Here is a 17,500-nt window from a genome sequence, read left to right on the forward strand (position 1 = left end):
TCAGTGGGAACCTGCTCAGTCAGCTGTGATGGATGTCATGAATCTTCTGAGGAGATTCAAACTGAAAACTTTGTGAAAAATAACATTTATTTGGTTTTATTTCTGCAGCAGTTTCACCGTCTGATTGAAATTCTGTTCCAGTTCCTGCTGGAGCCTAAAGAGGTGAGCATGTACACACACACACACAGAGACACACACACAGAGAGACACACACACAGAGACACACACACACACACACACACAGAGACACACACACACAGAGAGACACACACAGAGACACACACACACACAGAGACACACACACAGAGACACACACACACACACACACAGAGACACACACACACAGAGAGACACACACAGAGAGACACACACACACACAGAGACACACACACACAGAGACACACACACACACACAGAGAGACACACACACAGAGAGACACACAGAGAGACACACACACACACAGAGACACACACACACACAGAGACACACACACAGAGAGACACACACACACAGAGAGACACACACACAGAGAGACACACACACACACACAGAGACACACACACAGAGAGACACACACACAGAGAGACACACACACAGAGACACACACACACACAGAGAACACACACACAGAGAGACACACACACACAGAGAGACACACACACAGAGAGACACACACACAGAGAGACACACACACACACACACACACACAGAGAGACACACACACACACAGAGACACACACACAGAGAGACACACACACACACACAGAGACACACACACACAGAGAGACACACACAGAGAGACACACACACACACAGAGAGACACACACACAGAGACACACACACAGAGAGACACACACACACACACACAGAGACACACACACACAGAGAGAGACACACACACACACAGAGAGACACACACAGAGAGACACACACACACAGAGACACACACACAGAGAGACACACACACACACAGAGACACACACACACACACACAGAGACACACACACACACACACACACACAGAGAGACACACAGACAGACACACACACACACACAGAGACACACACACACACACACACACACACACACACACAGAGAGGCAGACACACACACACACGCACACACACAGAGAGGCAGGCACACACACACACACACACACACAGAGACACACACACACACACACACAGACACACTATTTTGATGTTAATGGCACTTTACCCTTGATAACTGAACCAAGGCAAGTCTGTCCTATTGTGTGTGGTGTGGTGTGTGTGTGTGTGTGTGTGTGTGTGTGTGTGTGTGTGTGTGTGTGTGTTGTGTTGTGTTGTGTGTGTTGTGTTTGTTGTGTGTGTGTGTGTGTAGACGGAGAGGTTCATGCAGCAGCTCACGGAGTTTGCAGGGGAACAGGGGATGAGCGCTGGTCCTCTGAGGAACCTGATGAAGAGCGTCCTCCTGGTGCCGCAGGGTGAGAGCGACACACACATCCAATTACACCTATTCTCTGTTGTTAGATGGAATCTGGTGTACATCTTCTGTTACCCAGAATAACATCTGACCTGGTGCCTCCTCAAACTCATCGTAAGTTGTGAAACGGCGTTTCCAGAAGTGTCTGGATCTGGAGAACCTGACCAGGTGTAAACATAGCAGAGATGATACGTTTTGAAAGTAAACCTCGTTGTGGACGTAGCTTTAGTAGAAACTCGCCGAAGCCAGAACCTGATGTTTGCATCTTTGGGTCACTGGTTCATCTTCTGCTGTCAAACTCAAAGGTGATAAAATGGTCAGTTATCAAGAGGAATAAGAGAAAAACTCTAATAACAAAACCTCCGTGTCTCTGCCACATCGGAACAGCTGTGACAGTTCATGTCTAAAGGGAACCTGCAGCTACAGTAACGTTTCCCTCAGTGACACAGATTCTGCTGTTTGGTCACCAGGAGCCCTGAAGAAGAACCTGGCAGCCGAGCTGATCGGAGAAGACCTGGTGACGTTAGGTACGCATCGCGGACCGCCTCCAGTTTAACGCAGGGTGTCGCTGCCACAGTCACATGTTCCCTCGGTGTTTGTAACTCAGGGTTCAGTTTGAACACGTGAACTCAAACCTGCTGCGTGTGTTGTTTCCTCAGGACTGAGCGAGGACAAGGCGGCTCACTTCTCACAGCAGGTAACGCCCATCAATTCTTAAAAGAGCTCATGATTAATGATAAACATTCATAAATTCGTCTCTTATGGAGAAAATCTCCCGATGTTCATCCTTTACATTGTGATGATGACGGGTTTCTTCTGGTTGTTCCATGAGAAGCTTTCAGCTACAGGAGTGTTTCTGACATGCGGTGATGTTTTGCAGTGGGCGGAGCACTACGCGGCGCTGTCCCGACAGGCGGTCAGTCAGGCGCTGATGGTCAACCAGCTGGTCGACATGGAGTGGAAGTTTGGAGGTGAGACGAACAGTAATCACAGCGTTTTTAAATGATCCGTGTGAGTTAACGTCTGTGCAGACGAGTGTGGCTGCAGCTCTGTCTCCTCTCACAGCTCCTCTACATGTTCATGTCCTCACGTCATCCTCAGCACAGCTCATGTTCTTCTAAAGCTTTAGGATCAGTCTGGATGAACAGCCCAAAGTCGATGGGTCTCTATCAGGCCTGGTTGTTAATTCACAGGAGCTAATGACTCACAGGTGATAGAACATTACAACACAGTGGACAGGGAGCGGCTGCTGGACGTCACTGAGCCGCTTGGCCATAAAACGTCCAGTCAGCTAAAGACAGCGTGTCTCTGCATGTTGTCCTCTCATATTAAGACACTTGAAAACTCACTGCAAAGAAACACATTAAGTCTCAGAGAAATATCACGGAGGGACTCAGGAGATGCAGGATAAAGGAAATATTCAGGTTTCTAAAAAACACACCGGACTCTTTTACAGAATTTAGGTAAATATCCATTCTGACTCACACTCCTTTCCAGACGGGGGCGGTAATGCACCTTTAAGTCGTTTGCCAACCGCCATTGAAAACGTCAGAAGAAGAAGATGCTGTCTGTGGAGACTTTGATCCAAAATGGCCTCTACCTGTGGTTTTCAACACGGGCCACCTCATGCAGGTCCTCGGAGTTTGTGCACATCTTCTTAACAAAGAACACACACAGATGAGGAGCTGCATGCAAACACAAAGTATTAAATTTAAGAAACCTGTTGTTGTTGCTCGCGGTTTTCTTCGTCAGTTTGTATTTAAGCATCATGATGTTTCTATATCTCCGCAGCGATGACACCTAGTGGTCAGAGGCATGAGGCTTTCATGTTCTCCAGAACACCTCGAGGGAATGTCTTCAGATTCCCTCAAATATTCACTGGGACTCAAAGATGAACTCGTTAGATTTCAGAGTCTGGAAATGAAACAGGACAGTAACTCTAGTTTCTTTCTGAAACCTACAGTGACTGTTGGCACCAGTGAGACACAGAAAGTGGGCAACATCTATCTGCAGGTATGAAAGCTTTGCACACACACACACACACAGACACACACACACGCACACAGTGACATGTGTCCTGGTTCTGTTGTCCTCCTGCAGTTGAAGCTCGTGGTCAGAAAGGGGAATTCCACTGAAAACGTCTACATGGGTGAGTGAGTTAATGAGTGAGTTTGTGTCGTTATGGACAAATTCCCCCTCAGTGTAATTTATTGTGTTTGGAAAGAACCTCGATAAAATGAAGCCAATAAGATGATTCAGCAGAAAAGGATGTGAAGCTGTCAGATATGAGTCAGCAGCAGATTGGCTCTAACAAAGGCCTGATCGTCTCAATTCAATCAAGCTGCACCGAATCACACAGAAGCCGTTTTCAGACACGACGACGTCTCTATTCACAAGTTTGCCTGGAAATCTCTGAACAGCTCCGCCTACATCCTCAATCCTGTGGGGGGGTATTTTAAACAGACGTGTTTTTCTTCCAGCGCCTCGGCTTCCGGTGTAGAACACAACATGAGAGTTAGTGTTTCACAGCTGAACAACACAGCAGCAGGTTTTCTGTTTCCAGACTCGTTCACAGCATCAGATCCTCCTCATGGTTCAGGTGGGAGGGGGGGCAGCCGGGTGCAGCAGACAGAGACAGGAAGTGACGTGTGACCTCTGCTGCAGAGGTCATGTGATCATGTTTACATCACCTGACACCTTCAGCTCTGATCACCACAAACTCTCTTCACATCTTCGTCTGTGTCTTCATCGTGTGAGTCAGCACTTCTTCACCAGAGATCTTTGTTTTAGTTTCTTCATGTTTGTGTCCCGTGTTAGAAGCTCCCCCCCCCCCCACTCAGTGAATCAGTGGAGGATCCTCTGCTGTGTTCACACTGCTCCTGGATCTAGACTTTATACAGGAGCTCAGGAGGAGGAAGACAAACTGAGTGTGATCCTCCAGAGAAGATCCAGAGAACTGAGGAGCGAGTGCATGTCAGAAAGCATCGATAGACATAAGTTCACTAAACAGATTTGAGTTTATTCATCAACGAGTCAAGAAAGAATTCATTGCGTTTTTGTTGCAGAACCGTAAAGGAGCCGATCCAGGAACTTTGTTCTTTGTTTAACGTCGTGAGACGTTTTTTGACATTTTCACTGATTGCTGTGATTATAATTGATGGATCTTGATTAAAGCGAGCAGACGTTTTGAGAGAAGTGATTTCTATCAGTGTGTAGCTTAGTGCAGCTTGATTGAACCTGAGAGGACTGGCTGAGGTACGAGCTCTGCGAGGGACATTCTAGTTTCCAGAGAAAATGTCCTTTTAAAGAGCACTTCAGAGTTTTTACCCCCGTAAACAAAAGTGTTGAACCTTTGATGTCGATGCTAAACTTTGAAAAGAGAAATAAAACTGATTGTATTTGTATTAATTGTCTGTTACCATAGAGACGTCACCTCCGTCTGTTCTATCTGGTAACTGCTTCCTGTTTTCTTCCTCCAGAGCTGACACTCCCTCAGTTTTACAACTTCCTCCACGAGATGGAGCGAGCCAAGGCCAGCATGGAGTGTTTCAGCTGAGTGGGTGCGTGCTCTTGTACAGATGTCTTTGTGAGGACCAGTTTGAGTCTACAACCTACGGCCGGTCCTCACTTTGTGACCCTCCTCTTATAGACCGCTGTGGGGTTGGAATTAGGTGGAAATGGTTTAAATTGATATGCTTTTCTAGTCCTGATGACCACTCAAAGCGCTTTACAGTACAGTTTGCCATTCAGCCACACACCCATTCGTACAGTGCATCTATTAGCAGAACGTTTTGGGTTCTATGAGGGGCAATTCGGGGTCCAGCATATTGCCCAAGGACACGTCAGCATGCAGATGGGCTACTGGGGATCGAACCGACCTTCTGGTTGGAGGACGAACGCTCTACCACTCAGCCACAGCCGCCCCCGTTTAGGTTCGGTTAAGGGTTAGAATCAGGGTTAGGGTTAGGGAATGCATTATGCCAATGAGTGTCCTCACTAAGACAGCTGTACAAACGTGTGTGTGTGTGTGTGTGTGTGTGTGTGTGTGTGTGTGTGTGTGTGTGTGTGTGTGTGTGTGTGTGTGTAACACTGCCAGCCTGCCAGTGACTGAAACTAAACACAAATAGTAAATTTTCATATTCTTTAATAATCTCAAAATAAACATGAATAAGAAAGAAACACTCGCTTTGTGTTTTGAATAATTCACTGAATTTCTTCCTCTGGTGAAAGTTCGTCTGTTTCAAACCCACTTTGTGAATGAATCTTGGTTTTAAATGATCAAACTTTGTCTTCGTCTGTTGATCAAACTTTAAAGTTAAAGTAACCGAACCTGTTCAGTTGTTTCTTGGCTTAAATAAATTAAATTAAATAAATTTTAATAAATCATGAGGATCTTTTCTTCATAATCATAGAATGTAAATAAAAATGGCCGACGTGTCTCCACATCCTCACGCTATCAACATATCTCAGATATGCACGTTTGTCTGTGATCAGAAACATGAACACTTGAACATCAGTGATAAGAACTACCGAAGACGACAGAAACCATCTTTGACAAATGATATTTAACATCTACTTTGAGTTTTTTTGTTTTGTTTGGTCCATGTCCCATCTGCTAACATGGAGGAGGAGAGGCTTATGACCTATCCTATAGCCAGCCACCAGGGGGCAGAAAAGAGCACAACGTTGTAATTATTTAATTCAATTATTGTTTTAATTGGTAATATATTTTCAAGTCATAACAGAAGTTATCCTGTACTGTTTTCCACTCTTTTAAGTTCTATTTACACAAACTAGTAAAATTAATAATAATTCATTATCTACACCACTTATCTGGGGTCACGGGGGGGGGAGGCGTAGAGTCAGGAAGCTTCCCAGAGAGCGAGTGGACGTGTTGATGAGGTTTCTAACACGTGACCTGAAACTGGAAGAACACAAAGATCTCAGGATGAAGAAGAGGAGCCGTACACGTAGAAGACGAAGACGCACTTGGAAACACGAGGAGGTTCCAGATCTTTTGGTGATGAGGGCCGACGCCGGTGTGGATGAGCTGTAAACAACAACACTGATCTTTCCACAGCAGAGTTTATACGTCATGTCCAGCCTCCTGCTGCTCTACAGGCTCCGCCTCCTGCTGCTCCTACAGGCTCCGCCCCTCGCCTGGATGTCCCCATGTTCCTGTTTGAACGAAGTGGACCCGACAACCTGCTGCTATATATATATATATATGAATAGATTTTAGATAAGAGATTATAGACTGACAACATGGGCAGTGATGAAGCCTTTCTAGATACCAAATAAAACCCCCGAGGCAGATTTCATGTGTGGACTAGTCCTGGTTTCTACTCTTTTACAGTAATTAGTTTGGCACTTAACTTTGAGTTTCTGTCCCTTTGGGATGTTTCATGTTTAACCGTTCTGTCTGGAATGTGCTCAGATCAGATCACAGGACGCCGGCTCTTCTCTTCTGCTGGGCTCCATCTCATTCATGTGTAAGAAGAAGAGAGGAGGTCAAGTTTTCAGTTCAGAGCAGAATTTACTAAGATGACGGATTTAAATGAGAATCTGAAATAATTTCTATAAATCAATATAAATATTTGAAATAGTTATTAAATATAAATTTGAAGAAATTTCCTGAAGACAGACTTGAGATATGTTTTGTGAGGTCACCGTGACCTCGACCTTTGACCTTTCCGTCCACCTGAACCAAAAGGTTGGTTGTTGAGATGTCGTGTTCACAGGGACGACCTGAAAACACAACGCCTCCGGCCACATGGGAAGACCCTGGTTTAGGTTTTCCTCTTCTGGTCATAAAGAAACACGACATCACATCCTGTGACCCTCCTGTGATCCCCCCCGCCATCTAAACTAAGGTCTGTATTGTTGGTATTTTCCCAAATTAGCAGCAAGATTAAAAAACACCTTCACCTTTAAAAATACAATCTGCCTTGCCATCAAGTGCATAGAAGTCCTGCCAGGAATCTGTCGGCCCGGAGGGTTTGGGATCGCTCGGACACGTCGCTGCTCGTTTTCACTCCTGAAATAGTCATTTAGGACTCAGGTGTCGTCTCCGCCTCTTCTCTCCACCGCTCGTGTTTGTAAATCAGCGGCTTACTTTCTTCACCCTCCTTAGATTCCCTCAGGAAGGAAATCTGATCCCCTGTAAATGTTGGCTCTACACAGACTAGACTGTTCTGGATTCTTAATGGTGAAGTACTCACCCAGAAGAGAACCCACTTTCTCATATGGTCTTTATCAGATTGACACTTTTCTCAGATCAGAAATGTCTGGACTGGAACCTTCAACCTTTTGTCCCTTCTGACACATTAAAGCTTCCTGTGTCTCTTGAAAGACGCACATTTCCGAAAGTTTTCACATTTATTCCAGAAAGTTATTATTACCAGAAGTAACCATATGTTGAGGAGCAGGGGGTGGAGCCTGACTGAGAGACACTGCACACCCACCTACACCTGCACCCATTGGACGGTACTAGCTGTCAATCACTCTGTGGTATCCCCCAACACACCCGGTGCTTTATGGTCTGTTTGACTCTAAATGATCATAATTCACTAAATGAACATCAGCTGTTTGAAGAAGACTTGAAACTAGAGACTGAGACAGAAACTCCTGAATGTTTACTGACGTTATAAAGTGAGAAGTCACTTTCTATAGACTTCTATAGAAACTACCAGAGGAGTCGCCCCCTGCTGGTCACTACACAGAAGACAGCTTTCAGACACTTGGCTTCACTTTCTGGACCTGGAGTTTGTGGTCTTATCAGTCACATGACTCGACGACCAGCGGTGAACACAAAGCGTCGCTAACACTTTCTGTCAGTAACTGTTCCACCTCGTCGTCGCTCAGAGAACAGAAATCCCTGCTCCGACTCTTCACCGTCACTGCTCCTCCTTCAGAGGAGTTTCTGTTACTAAGCAACCAGCTGCAGAGGAGACATCTACTTCCTGTTTACACCATGTGACCAGTGGACGGTCATGTGCTTTTCAGGTGTGGTCGTTGGACCTCCATCTTTCTCCAGTGGCTCAGGATGGACACTGGCTCTGAAGGGCTCCTCCTGCTTCTGTTGCTTTCAGACAGGACCTGCGGGTAGAGTTCGAGGTTTCCAGCCTTTCAGAGCCCAGGGGAGGTTTCACATCAATGTTCGTGGCCTGTGTTACATGTGCTCCACCTCATTAATAATAATAGGCTGACATAAATTACCCTGACTTCCAGTGAACCTTGATACTCTTTAATCTTTTCATTGGCTGGCGTCGCCGTGCCAAGAAAAACAAGAAGAATTAAAAACAGCTATTTACAGCTTGTATGTTTCTGTTCCTGACATGTGTAAATCTGCTCCCGCTTTCATCTGGGGGGTTGTCAAAGTCATCTGGAATAACGTGGCAGCTCTAATACCCACCTCCAACTCTGTGTGTGTGTGTGTGTGTGTGTGTGTGTGTGTGTGTGTGTGTCGAGTATAGTAATAGTAGTGTTTACAGTCTGCAGTTCCTCAGAAAAGAGATGAGGAACCACAGTGATTTCAGAGGTACCAACGATGTGCCGTGGTAATATTTGAGTTTCCAAAGTATTAATATTTCATTCCATGGTAAATTTATTTCATGGGAAATATATTCTGTGTTGATCGTGTGGAGAAGGAGCTGGAGACGATTCTTCTATCTTCAGGTGCAGAAACACAAAACCCAGAAGGGAGGTTTTTCAGAAGTCCTGAGTTTGGGACCAAGGGTCTCAAGAGAAGATTGTGTCTCGACATGTTTTACAATCCGCAGCGAGAGGAGCAGTGTGAGAAGTAGCTGAGTTCAAGTTGTCGTAACAAAAATCAAACAATTAAAACCGGTTTAAAACAATAATCTTCTCTTTATCCAGTGATCGGTGGAAGTATGAGACCATCTGACCGTCCTCACTGCCGACGTCCTGTGGGGAAGTCAGCCGTCACCTCCCGGCTCTGCACCAGTGTGAAGAACCTACAGTGAATGTGAAGAACACAGGGTTCATCAGGGTCAGTGAAGAGTTTCCATCTCAGCTCCTGCCTGAAGGTGGAGAGGACGACTGAGGCGTTCAACGTTCTTCTCTTCACACCAACACCAAGTTTGTCATTTTAAATTGTTTTATTCAGTCTGTTCTTCTGCCTTCAGATGGTTTGTTCTGTGTTGAGTTAACATGTTCTTCTCTCCAGGTTCTCCAGCTTCCTCCCACGGTCCAAACACACGCAGCTTCTCCATTAACTGAAGACTGAAGTCCCCCATATGGAGCTGGCTTCAACTGGTTCTGGACATGTTGTGTAGTCAGTGTTTGTGAAGCAGCAGCAGCAGGTTGTTGGGTCCGACTCGTTCACACCAACAGGAACATGTGGGGACATCCAGGCGAGGGGCGGAGCCTGTAGAGCAGCAGGGGCGGAGCCTGTAGAGCAGCAGGAGGCGGGACATGGCGTATAAACTCTGCTGTGGAAAGATCAGTGTTGTTGTTTACAGCTCATCCACACCGGCGTCGGCCCTCATCACCAGAAGATCTGGAACCTCCTCGTGTTTCCAAGTGGACGTCTTCGTCTTCTACGTGTACGGCTCCTCTTCTTCATCCTGAGATGTTTGCAGTAAATCACTTAACAACATAAATGTGTTGTTTTTCAACATTAATGAGATTTGATGAGCGTCACTGGAGGGAAACAGTGTAATGTTTGAATTCTGCTACTTTAACATGAAATAATAATAAATAAAAAAGCTCTAACTGCAAAGTGAGAGTACAAGAAGAAAACTCTGGTGACGTTAATAACTCTAGCTTGTAAAAACAAATTATATATATATATATATATATATAAGAAGAGCTTATATTTCCTGAGGCAACCTGATTTAGAGCACCCTCTTCTGTAAAAGATGAGTAACTACACCTGCATATACCGAGTCAGAGGAAGGAAATGTCAGTGTGAAGTGTGTGTCAGTACATGCATTACTCAGTGTGTGTGTGTGTGTGTGTGTGTGTGTGTGTGTGTGTGTACAGCCTTGTCTCGACTCGTGCAGCTTTTCCTCATGAGGATTTTGTGAGAAAGTGGTTTCGCTCTCTGCTCCTGATAATTAATGACTTCCTGCCCCTAAACTGTGAGAGAGGCCTCCTACACAAACAAATACACACAAACACACACAGACTCCACATCCCTCAGTGTGTGTGTGTGTGTGTGTCGTTATCAGGGCCTAACACACTCCAGCGCTGCTCAGTCGTGGGGCAACAGGCTCCAACTGTAATTATTTGATGATAAATCAAAGAGGTTTTTTTGCTAAAGCATCACAAGAGAGATGCTGAGTGGAAACTTATTTTATCTTTAGATCTAAAGAACATTATGATAATATAATAATTATAATAACTTTATCTATACAACAACTGTTTCCTGAACATTATGGTTGCAAACTTTATACGATTCATTTGTATTTTGTAATATATGTCTACTCATTTTCTAGATGTGTACGAGTTTGTTTTTTCAGTTCCATTCTGCTGTACACACTTTGTTCTACTCAGTGTTTTTATACTTATCTGCTGTGGTTGACGTTGCTGGATTTCTTATGGGAACAATAAAAAGCATAAATCAAAAGATAACAGCATCTGAGAAGAGCAGTAATTAGAAATAAAAGCAATAAAACAAAAAAAGACGACATCGCAGGAAGTCTGTAAAAATATGTTTGAAGAAGTGAAGAGGTCCTCAGATGAGACCTTCTTCTTATCTGACTTCCTCTTTTATTCCACTCTTGTCACTTCCTGTTCCCTGTCACTTCACTTCCTGCTTCCCTGTCACCTGATGAGTCAAGTCCCTGGGTTTCCCTCCAGGTAACCCCATATATACCATGCTCTGCCTCTGTTGACAGATGTAGGAGATGAGATGAGATGAGATGAGATGAGATGAGATTCCGTGGACAGATTGTGACGATCCCTCTTCCTGTCTCCTCCCGACTCTTCACTGTCTCCTCCCGACTCTTCACTGTCTCCTCCCGACTCTTCACTGTCTCCTCCCGACTCTTCACTGTCTCCTCCCGACTCTTCCTGTCTCCTCCCGACTCTTCACTGTCTCCTCCCGACTCTTCACTGTCTCCTCCCGACTCTTCACTGTCTCCTCCCGACTCTTCCTGTCTCCTCCCGACTCTTCACTGTCTCCTCCCGACTCTTCACTGTCTCCTCCCGACTCTTCACTGTCTCCTCCCGACTCTTCACTGTCTCCTCCCGACTCTTCACTGTCTCCTCCCGACTCTTCACTGTCTCCTCCCGACTCTTCACTGTCTCCTCCCGACTCTTCACTGTCTCCTCCCGACTCTTCACTGTCTCCTCCCGACTCTGCTGCTCTGGTTCTAACGTCAGGAACAATTTGTTATTGATATGTATTTAATTAAATTACATCCACCAAGGAGGTTTTCACCTCTGTCTGCAAAAACTACTGCACACACACACACACACACACACACACACACACAGACACACACACACACACACACACACACACAGGTGAGGTGAAGGCCTCAGGTTTCAGGGTTGAAAAACAACAACCTGAAGCTGTTAGTGTGTTGTGTGAGAGTGTGTGTGTGTGTGTGTGTGTCCTTGGGACAGGTCCACTGTGGGTGGATCGCCACACAATGGGATGGGTATGGTTGCCAAGGTAACCCCATCAGCCCAAGCAACCAACCTGGTAACAGGAGCCTGTCAACAAAATAAAGAGGGAGGACAGGCACCTCTGTAGGTGAAAGTGTGTGTGTCTGTGTGTTTGTGTGTGTGTGTGTGTGTGTGTGTGTGTGTGTGTGTGTGTGTGTGAGAGTGTGTGTGTGTGCTAATGTAGTCACAGTAACACACACACTGTGTCAGCATCACAAACTGTTCCCTCCAGGAATCAGGAGCTGAACTCTTCGTCTTCAGGGAACAAACAGACTCATCTTTAATAAACTCTGTTTCTCAGATCAGAACCAAACACGTCTCGTCAGTCTGCTGCCACTAGAGGGCGCTGCTGATCAGTGGAAAACAATCAAGTATGTGACGTTAGAACAAAGACTTCAGGAAACAGGACAAAATATAACAAACAGATTCAAATAGATTTACACAATTTAATTCATTAGCAAACATGATTTTAAAATGAAGTCAATTATATTTTTGTATCTGAAATACAGTCGACAATTCAATTACATCATATTTTATTCATATAGTAACAAATCTGCAGGAAATCCTTCACATTTGAGACATTTGTTTTGAAATAGTTTTTTTTAAATAATTTATTATCTTATTAGTTTTCGATTCATTTTCCGTTATGAGGATTTCCTGTTTGTCCAAAGGATCAATAACTTGAGGAGTTTATTACAACCTCTGTCTTTTTTATGTAGTTTTGAGTTCTAACATTTTACAGTTTGGGTTCATTAGTAATTGTTGAGGTCTGTGGAAATAAATTTAAAATCTAGATCATACATATATAACATTATATCAATTTAGTTTTGTATTGTATATATTCTGTTTTTAGATTACACATATTTCTATTTTTTAAATAGTTTTTTGTGTTTATAATGTATTTTTATGCTCATTTATTACCTTTACTAAGTGTGTATTTCACTTTTCCCTTTTTGCTGCTGTAACACTAAACGTCCCCATAGTTGGACTCACAAAGAATTATCTTATCAAGTTCAGCAAAATGAACAGGAAGTTTATATCTTTATCTGGGCCTCGTATTTATGACTAGAATCTAAAGTAAATACCAAACTGTCCATAGAAACGTTTTTATCAGATTTAGTTTCAATCATTTGATCTGTTTGAGGGTAAAGACTTGGTTTTAAGGGTTCGGTTCAGGTGAGAGTTCGACCTGAAGTGGTGATGGTTAACGAGTCAGGAGCTAGAGAACGTATCATGAGTGTCCTCACTAAGATAGAAGAACACACATGTACGTGTGTGTGTGTGTGTGTGTGTGTTCCTATGTGGCAGCCCACATGTGTTTATGCTTGTACATCCATGTTTGTTCATATATCTGCATACATCACTGTGCCTCTCTACGTGTGTGTGTGTGTGTGTGTGTGTGTGTGTGTGTGTGTGTGTGTGTGTCCCAGCCAGGAGTCAGAAGCAGACCTCCTCCTCGACGCCCACTCGCACCCCCTCCAGCTGACTGGCACCATGGCAACCGAGAGATCCAGCCAGGCGAGGCAGCCAGGGCCCTGTGTGTGTGTGTGTGTGTGTGTGTGTGTGTGTGTGTTACAGTGGGTCTCACTAATTTGACCTCTCAGTCCTTGTGTGTGTGTGTGTTGCATTAACATATATGTGCACTCATTCTCAGCTCTGTTCATGTGTGAGCTCACACATACATGTGTTTGTGTGAATTAGAGTGAGCACATGTGTGTTTGTGTGTTGGGGGAATGTTCATTTGTGCATGAAGTCGAACTGTGTGTGTGTGTTTGTGTGCGCGTGTGTGCATGTGTGTGTGTAGAAGAGAAAGAGGAAGAATAAGACAGTTTAGCAGAGTAAGAAATCCAAGAGGCCCAACACAGGACGGACTCGAACCAACGTAGAAACCTGCTCATGATGGATGAAAGTAAACGGACAGACACACTTCACAGAGAGCAGGTGGACGTGTTGATGAGGTTTCTAACACGTGACCTGAAACTGGAAGAACTCAAACATCTCAGGATGAAGAAGAGGAGCCGTACACGTAGAAGACGAAGACGTCCACTTGGAAACACGAGGAGGTTCCAGATCTTTTGGTGATGAGGGCCGACGCCGGTGTGGATGAGCTGTAAACAACAACACTGATCTTTCCACAGCAGAGTTTATACGTCATGTCCAGCCCCCTGCTGCTCTACAGGCTCCGCCCCTCGTTGGTCTATATCTTTAGATTTCTTTTTAATGTCTGAAGTCGTATTTCTGAGTTGTAACTTCTGTTGAACGCTGGCGTCCTGGACAATGGCAGAGACAAAGCTATGTGGGGGAGGAGAGAGTGTTGTGAGACACTTTCACTTCCCATAGTGGAAGATTATTTCCATCCTCTCTCAGTTTCTTTTCTTTCTCTCTTCATCGTTTATTCCTCTGGGGAAAGTCATGGGCCTCAGATATGACACACAAACATAACGGCCGCTCAACTCTACACACACACACACACACACACACACACACACACACACACACACACACACACACACACACACACACACACACACACACACACACACACACACACACACACACACACACAGTTGTGTCGACACTCAGCGTCCCTTCTCTCGTTTGATCAAAGTTTTAACTGGAAATCTTCTTCAGCTTTTATCATTTGAACAGAACCTGAGTTTAAATATAAACGTGGTTGTATCTAGTTCCCATCTCCAGACTGGAACCCAGTATGAAGAGCAGAGCCTGCAGCTGATCCAGTTCAAAACAATATGTCGTGCTACGTTCAAACCTGAAGTTCCAACTGGAAAAGATTGATGCTGAAGAGCGACAGATGAATAATGTGGTGGTCATAACATCGTACAGGATAAGTGTTTTTTACAGAGACTCCTCATTGAAAGTTTTGTTTAGTTAGATTTAGATAGTGAATGTGTTTGCATTAGTGTGTGTCTGTGGTGAACGCAGCAGCACAAGTGTGTGTGCTGATTGCACTTTGTTAGACGGACCAGGTGTTTGGATGTGGCCCCCAGGTTCCTCAGCCTGGGTCTCCTGGAACATGGTGTCCAGCTGGTGGAGGTCAGTGACGGACGAGGGGCTGCAGACAGGTCGGGCCTGATGTCCCTCAAAGACACGACAATGTCAATCCAACAGAGCGTGATGGGACTGTGACGTCTTCTAATGGTCTCCACCTCTGACCTTTTGGTTAGAGGACGACCGCTCTTACCCCTGAGCCACAGCCACCTCCTGCTCCGTCTGTGTGTGTGTGTGTGTGTGTGTGTGTGTGTGTGTGTGTGTGTGTGTGTGTGTGTGTTGTTTGACTCGTGTTGTGTTCATGTCAGTGTGTGGAGCTGTGACGGGTCTGCAGTTGTTCTACGTATGTCTCTATGACTCTGGAGACCATCAGGGACCGTTGAGCTTTAGTGTGTGTGTGTGTGTGTGTGTGTGGGGGCTGTTGGTGACTCCTTGGGGAACATGTGGTGTCAACACACACACACACACACACACACACACACACACACACACACACACACACACACACACACACACACACACACACACACACACACACACACACACACGTTTTCAGACATGAACAGAGACATGAAGGACACTTCAGGACATTGTCTCTGAAAAACACCAAATTCTAATTCCCATGATTTTCCCAATGTTTCATGTTTCATGTTTCAACCTGCAGCTTCACCTGCAGCTTCTCCTCCAGCTTCTCCTGCAGCTTCTCCTGCAGCTTCTCCTCCAGCTTCACCTGCAGCTTCTCCTGCAGCTTCTCCTCCAGCTTCACCTGCAGCTTCTCCTCCAGCTTCACCTGCAGCTTCTCCTCCAGCTTCTCCTCCAGCTTCACCTGCAGCTTCTCCTGCAGCTTCACCTGCAGCTTCTCCTCCAGCTTCTCCTCCAGCTTCACCTGCAGCTTCTCCTCCAGCTTCTCCTGCAGCTTCTCCTCCAGCTTCTCCTCCAGCTTCACCTGCAGCTTCTCCTCCAGCTTCTCCTGCAGCTTCTCCTCCAGCTTCACCTGCAGCTTCTCTTGCAGCTTCACCTGCAGCTTCTCCTGCAGCTTCACCTCCAGCTTCTCCTGCAGCTTCACCTGCAGCTTCTCCTCCAGCTTCACCTGCAGCTTCTCCTCCAGCTTCACCTGCAGCTTCTCCTCCAGCTTCACCTGCAGCTTCTCCTCCAGCTTCACCTGCAGCTTCTCCTGCAGCTTCTCCTCCAGCTTCTCCTCCAGCTTCTCCTCCAGCTTCACCTGCAGCTTCTCCTCCAGCTTCACCTGCAGCTTCACCTGCAGCTTCTCCTCCAGCTTCACCTGCAGCTTCTCCTCCAGCTTCACCTGCAGCTTCTCCTCCAGCTTCACCTGCAGCTTCTCCTCCAGCTTCACCTGCAGCTTCTCCTGCAGCTTCTCCTCCAGCTCACTGTGATCTCACAGCTCCTGATTCAAACGGCTGTTTGTAATGTAGCTCCACATCTGAGGAGGTGGAACAGAACTTCAGGAGCGGAAGAGAATAAATAAGAAACAGTTCATCTCCAGCCTCCAGGCAGCGGAGCCGCAGCGCGCACGCGTTCGGGACATTTTTTGGACACTTCCTGCTTTTTTAAGTGGAGCTGCAGCGGCGTGCACGTCCCGTCCACTGGGCGTGTGTTAGTGTGATTGTGTGTTTGTGTGTTTTAGTGTTCAGGACCACAGCTGCTGCTGAGGAAGAGGAGGAAGAGGAGGAAGAGTCGTGAACGTGAGGAGGAAGCTGCGCTCTGCCACCGGAGGAAGAAGACGGGCAGGATTCAAACAGGTGTCCGGTGGTTTCCCATCAGCCCCGGGCCGGAGCAGGAGGAGCAGAGAGGAGGTGGCACCAGAAACCAGGAGGCAGGAAGGAGACTAATGTTTGTAACCGTGCGCTGCTCCTGCTCAGAAGATCGGACAGGACAACCGGGTTAAAAGCCGGTGGGACAGGAGCAGGAGAGGAGGACAGGACAGGGCAGGACAGGACAGGAGGAGGAGAAGAAGAGGACAGGAGGAGGACAGGGGGAGGAGAAGAGGACAGGAGGAGAAAGCCTCACATCTCTTTTTATCCTCCCCAAGAGGAGGAGGAGGAGGAAGAGGAAGAGGAGGCGGTGACCGACGTCCCCCACGGGACAGGCCGACAGAGCCACGCTGTTAACAGGTGTGTGTGAGCGGGACGCGGGGCTCCAGTCTGCACCGCCCGGTCCGGTCCGGTCCAACAGCTCCACCCTCCACCGGGTCCAGAGCCTTTGTTCCTCCGGGCGGAGACACGTCCAGCCGGCGCGTTTTCCATCCGTGTCTCGGTCTGTCCGCAGATTTCCATTAGTGCGTAACAGCCGAGGAGGAGGAGGAGGAGGAGGAAGAGGATTTACTAACCGAACTGGACTTGTTGGTGAATGGATGAAAGGTTCGGACT

The 17,500-nt window shown here is 46.2% G+C and overlaps 2 protein-coding genes across 3 annotated transcripts in view; both read left to right on the plus strand.

The window, feature by feature from the left end:
* The window catches only part of commd7 (COMM domain containing 7), a 10,448-nt gene extending 4,803 nt beyond the window's left edge, over window positions 1-5,645 (plus strand). The window contains exons 3-10 of the mRNA XM_047340231.1: window positions 109-162; window positions 1,365-1,467; window positions 1,937-1,993; window positions 2,126-2,163; window positions 2,347-2,437; window positions 3,430-3,479; window positions 3,567-3,615; window positions 4,946-5,645. Of these exons, the coding sequence (XP_047196187.1) occupies window positions 109-162; window positions 1,365-1,467; window positions 1,937-1,993; window positions 2,126-2,163; window positions 2,347-2,437; window positions 3,430-3,479; window positions 3,567-3,615; window positions 4,946-5,022 (519 nt within the window). The 3' untranslated portion in view covers window positions 5,023-5,645. The remainder of the gene's footprint in view (window positions 1-108; window positions 163-1,364; window positions 1,468-1,936; window positions 1,994-2,125; window positions 2,164-2,346; window positions 2,438-3,429; window positions 3,480-3,566; window positions 3,616-4,945) is intronic.
* Window positions 5,646-16,721: 11,076 nt separating this feature from the next.
* The window catches only part of LOC118111690 (nucleolar protein 4-like), a 95,967-nt gene continuing 95,188 nt past the window's right edge, over window positions 16,722-17,500 (plus strand). The window contains exon 1 of one of the 2 annotated variants that reach the window (XM_035160502.2): window positions 16,722-17,500. This exon is cut by the window's right edge and continues 490 nt beyond it. The gene's annotated coding sequence lies outside the window, so the exon portion shown is untranslated. The other variant, XM_035160501.2, reaches the window with a different exon arrangement.

This window comes from Hippoglossus stenolepis, chromosome 6 (genome assembly GCF_022539355.2).
Source record: "Hippoglossus stenolepis isolate QCI-W04-F060 chromosome 6, HSTE1.2, whole genome shotgun sequence".
Lineage (NCBI taxonomy): Eukaryota > Metazoa > Chordata > Actinopteri > Pleuronectiformes > Pleuronectidae > Hippoglossus > Hippoglossus stenolepis.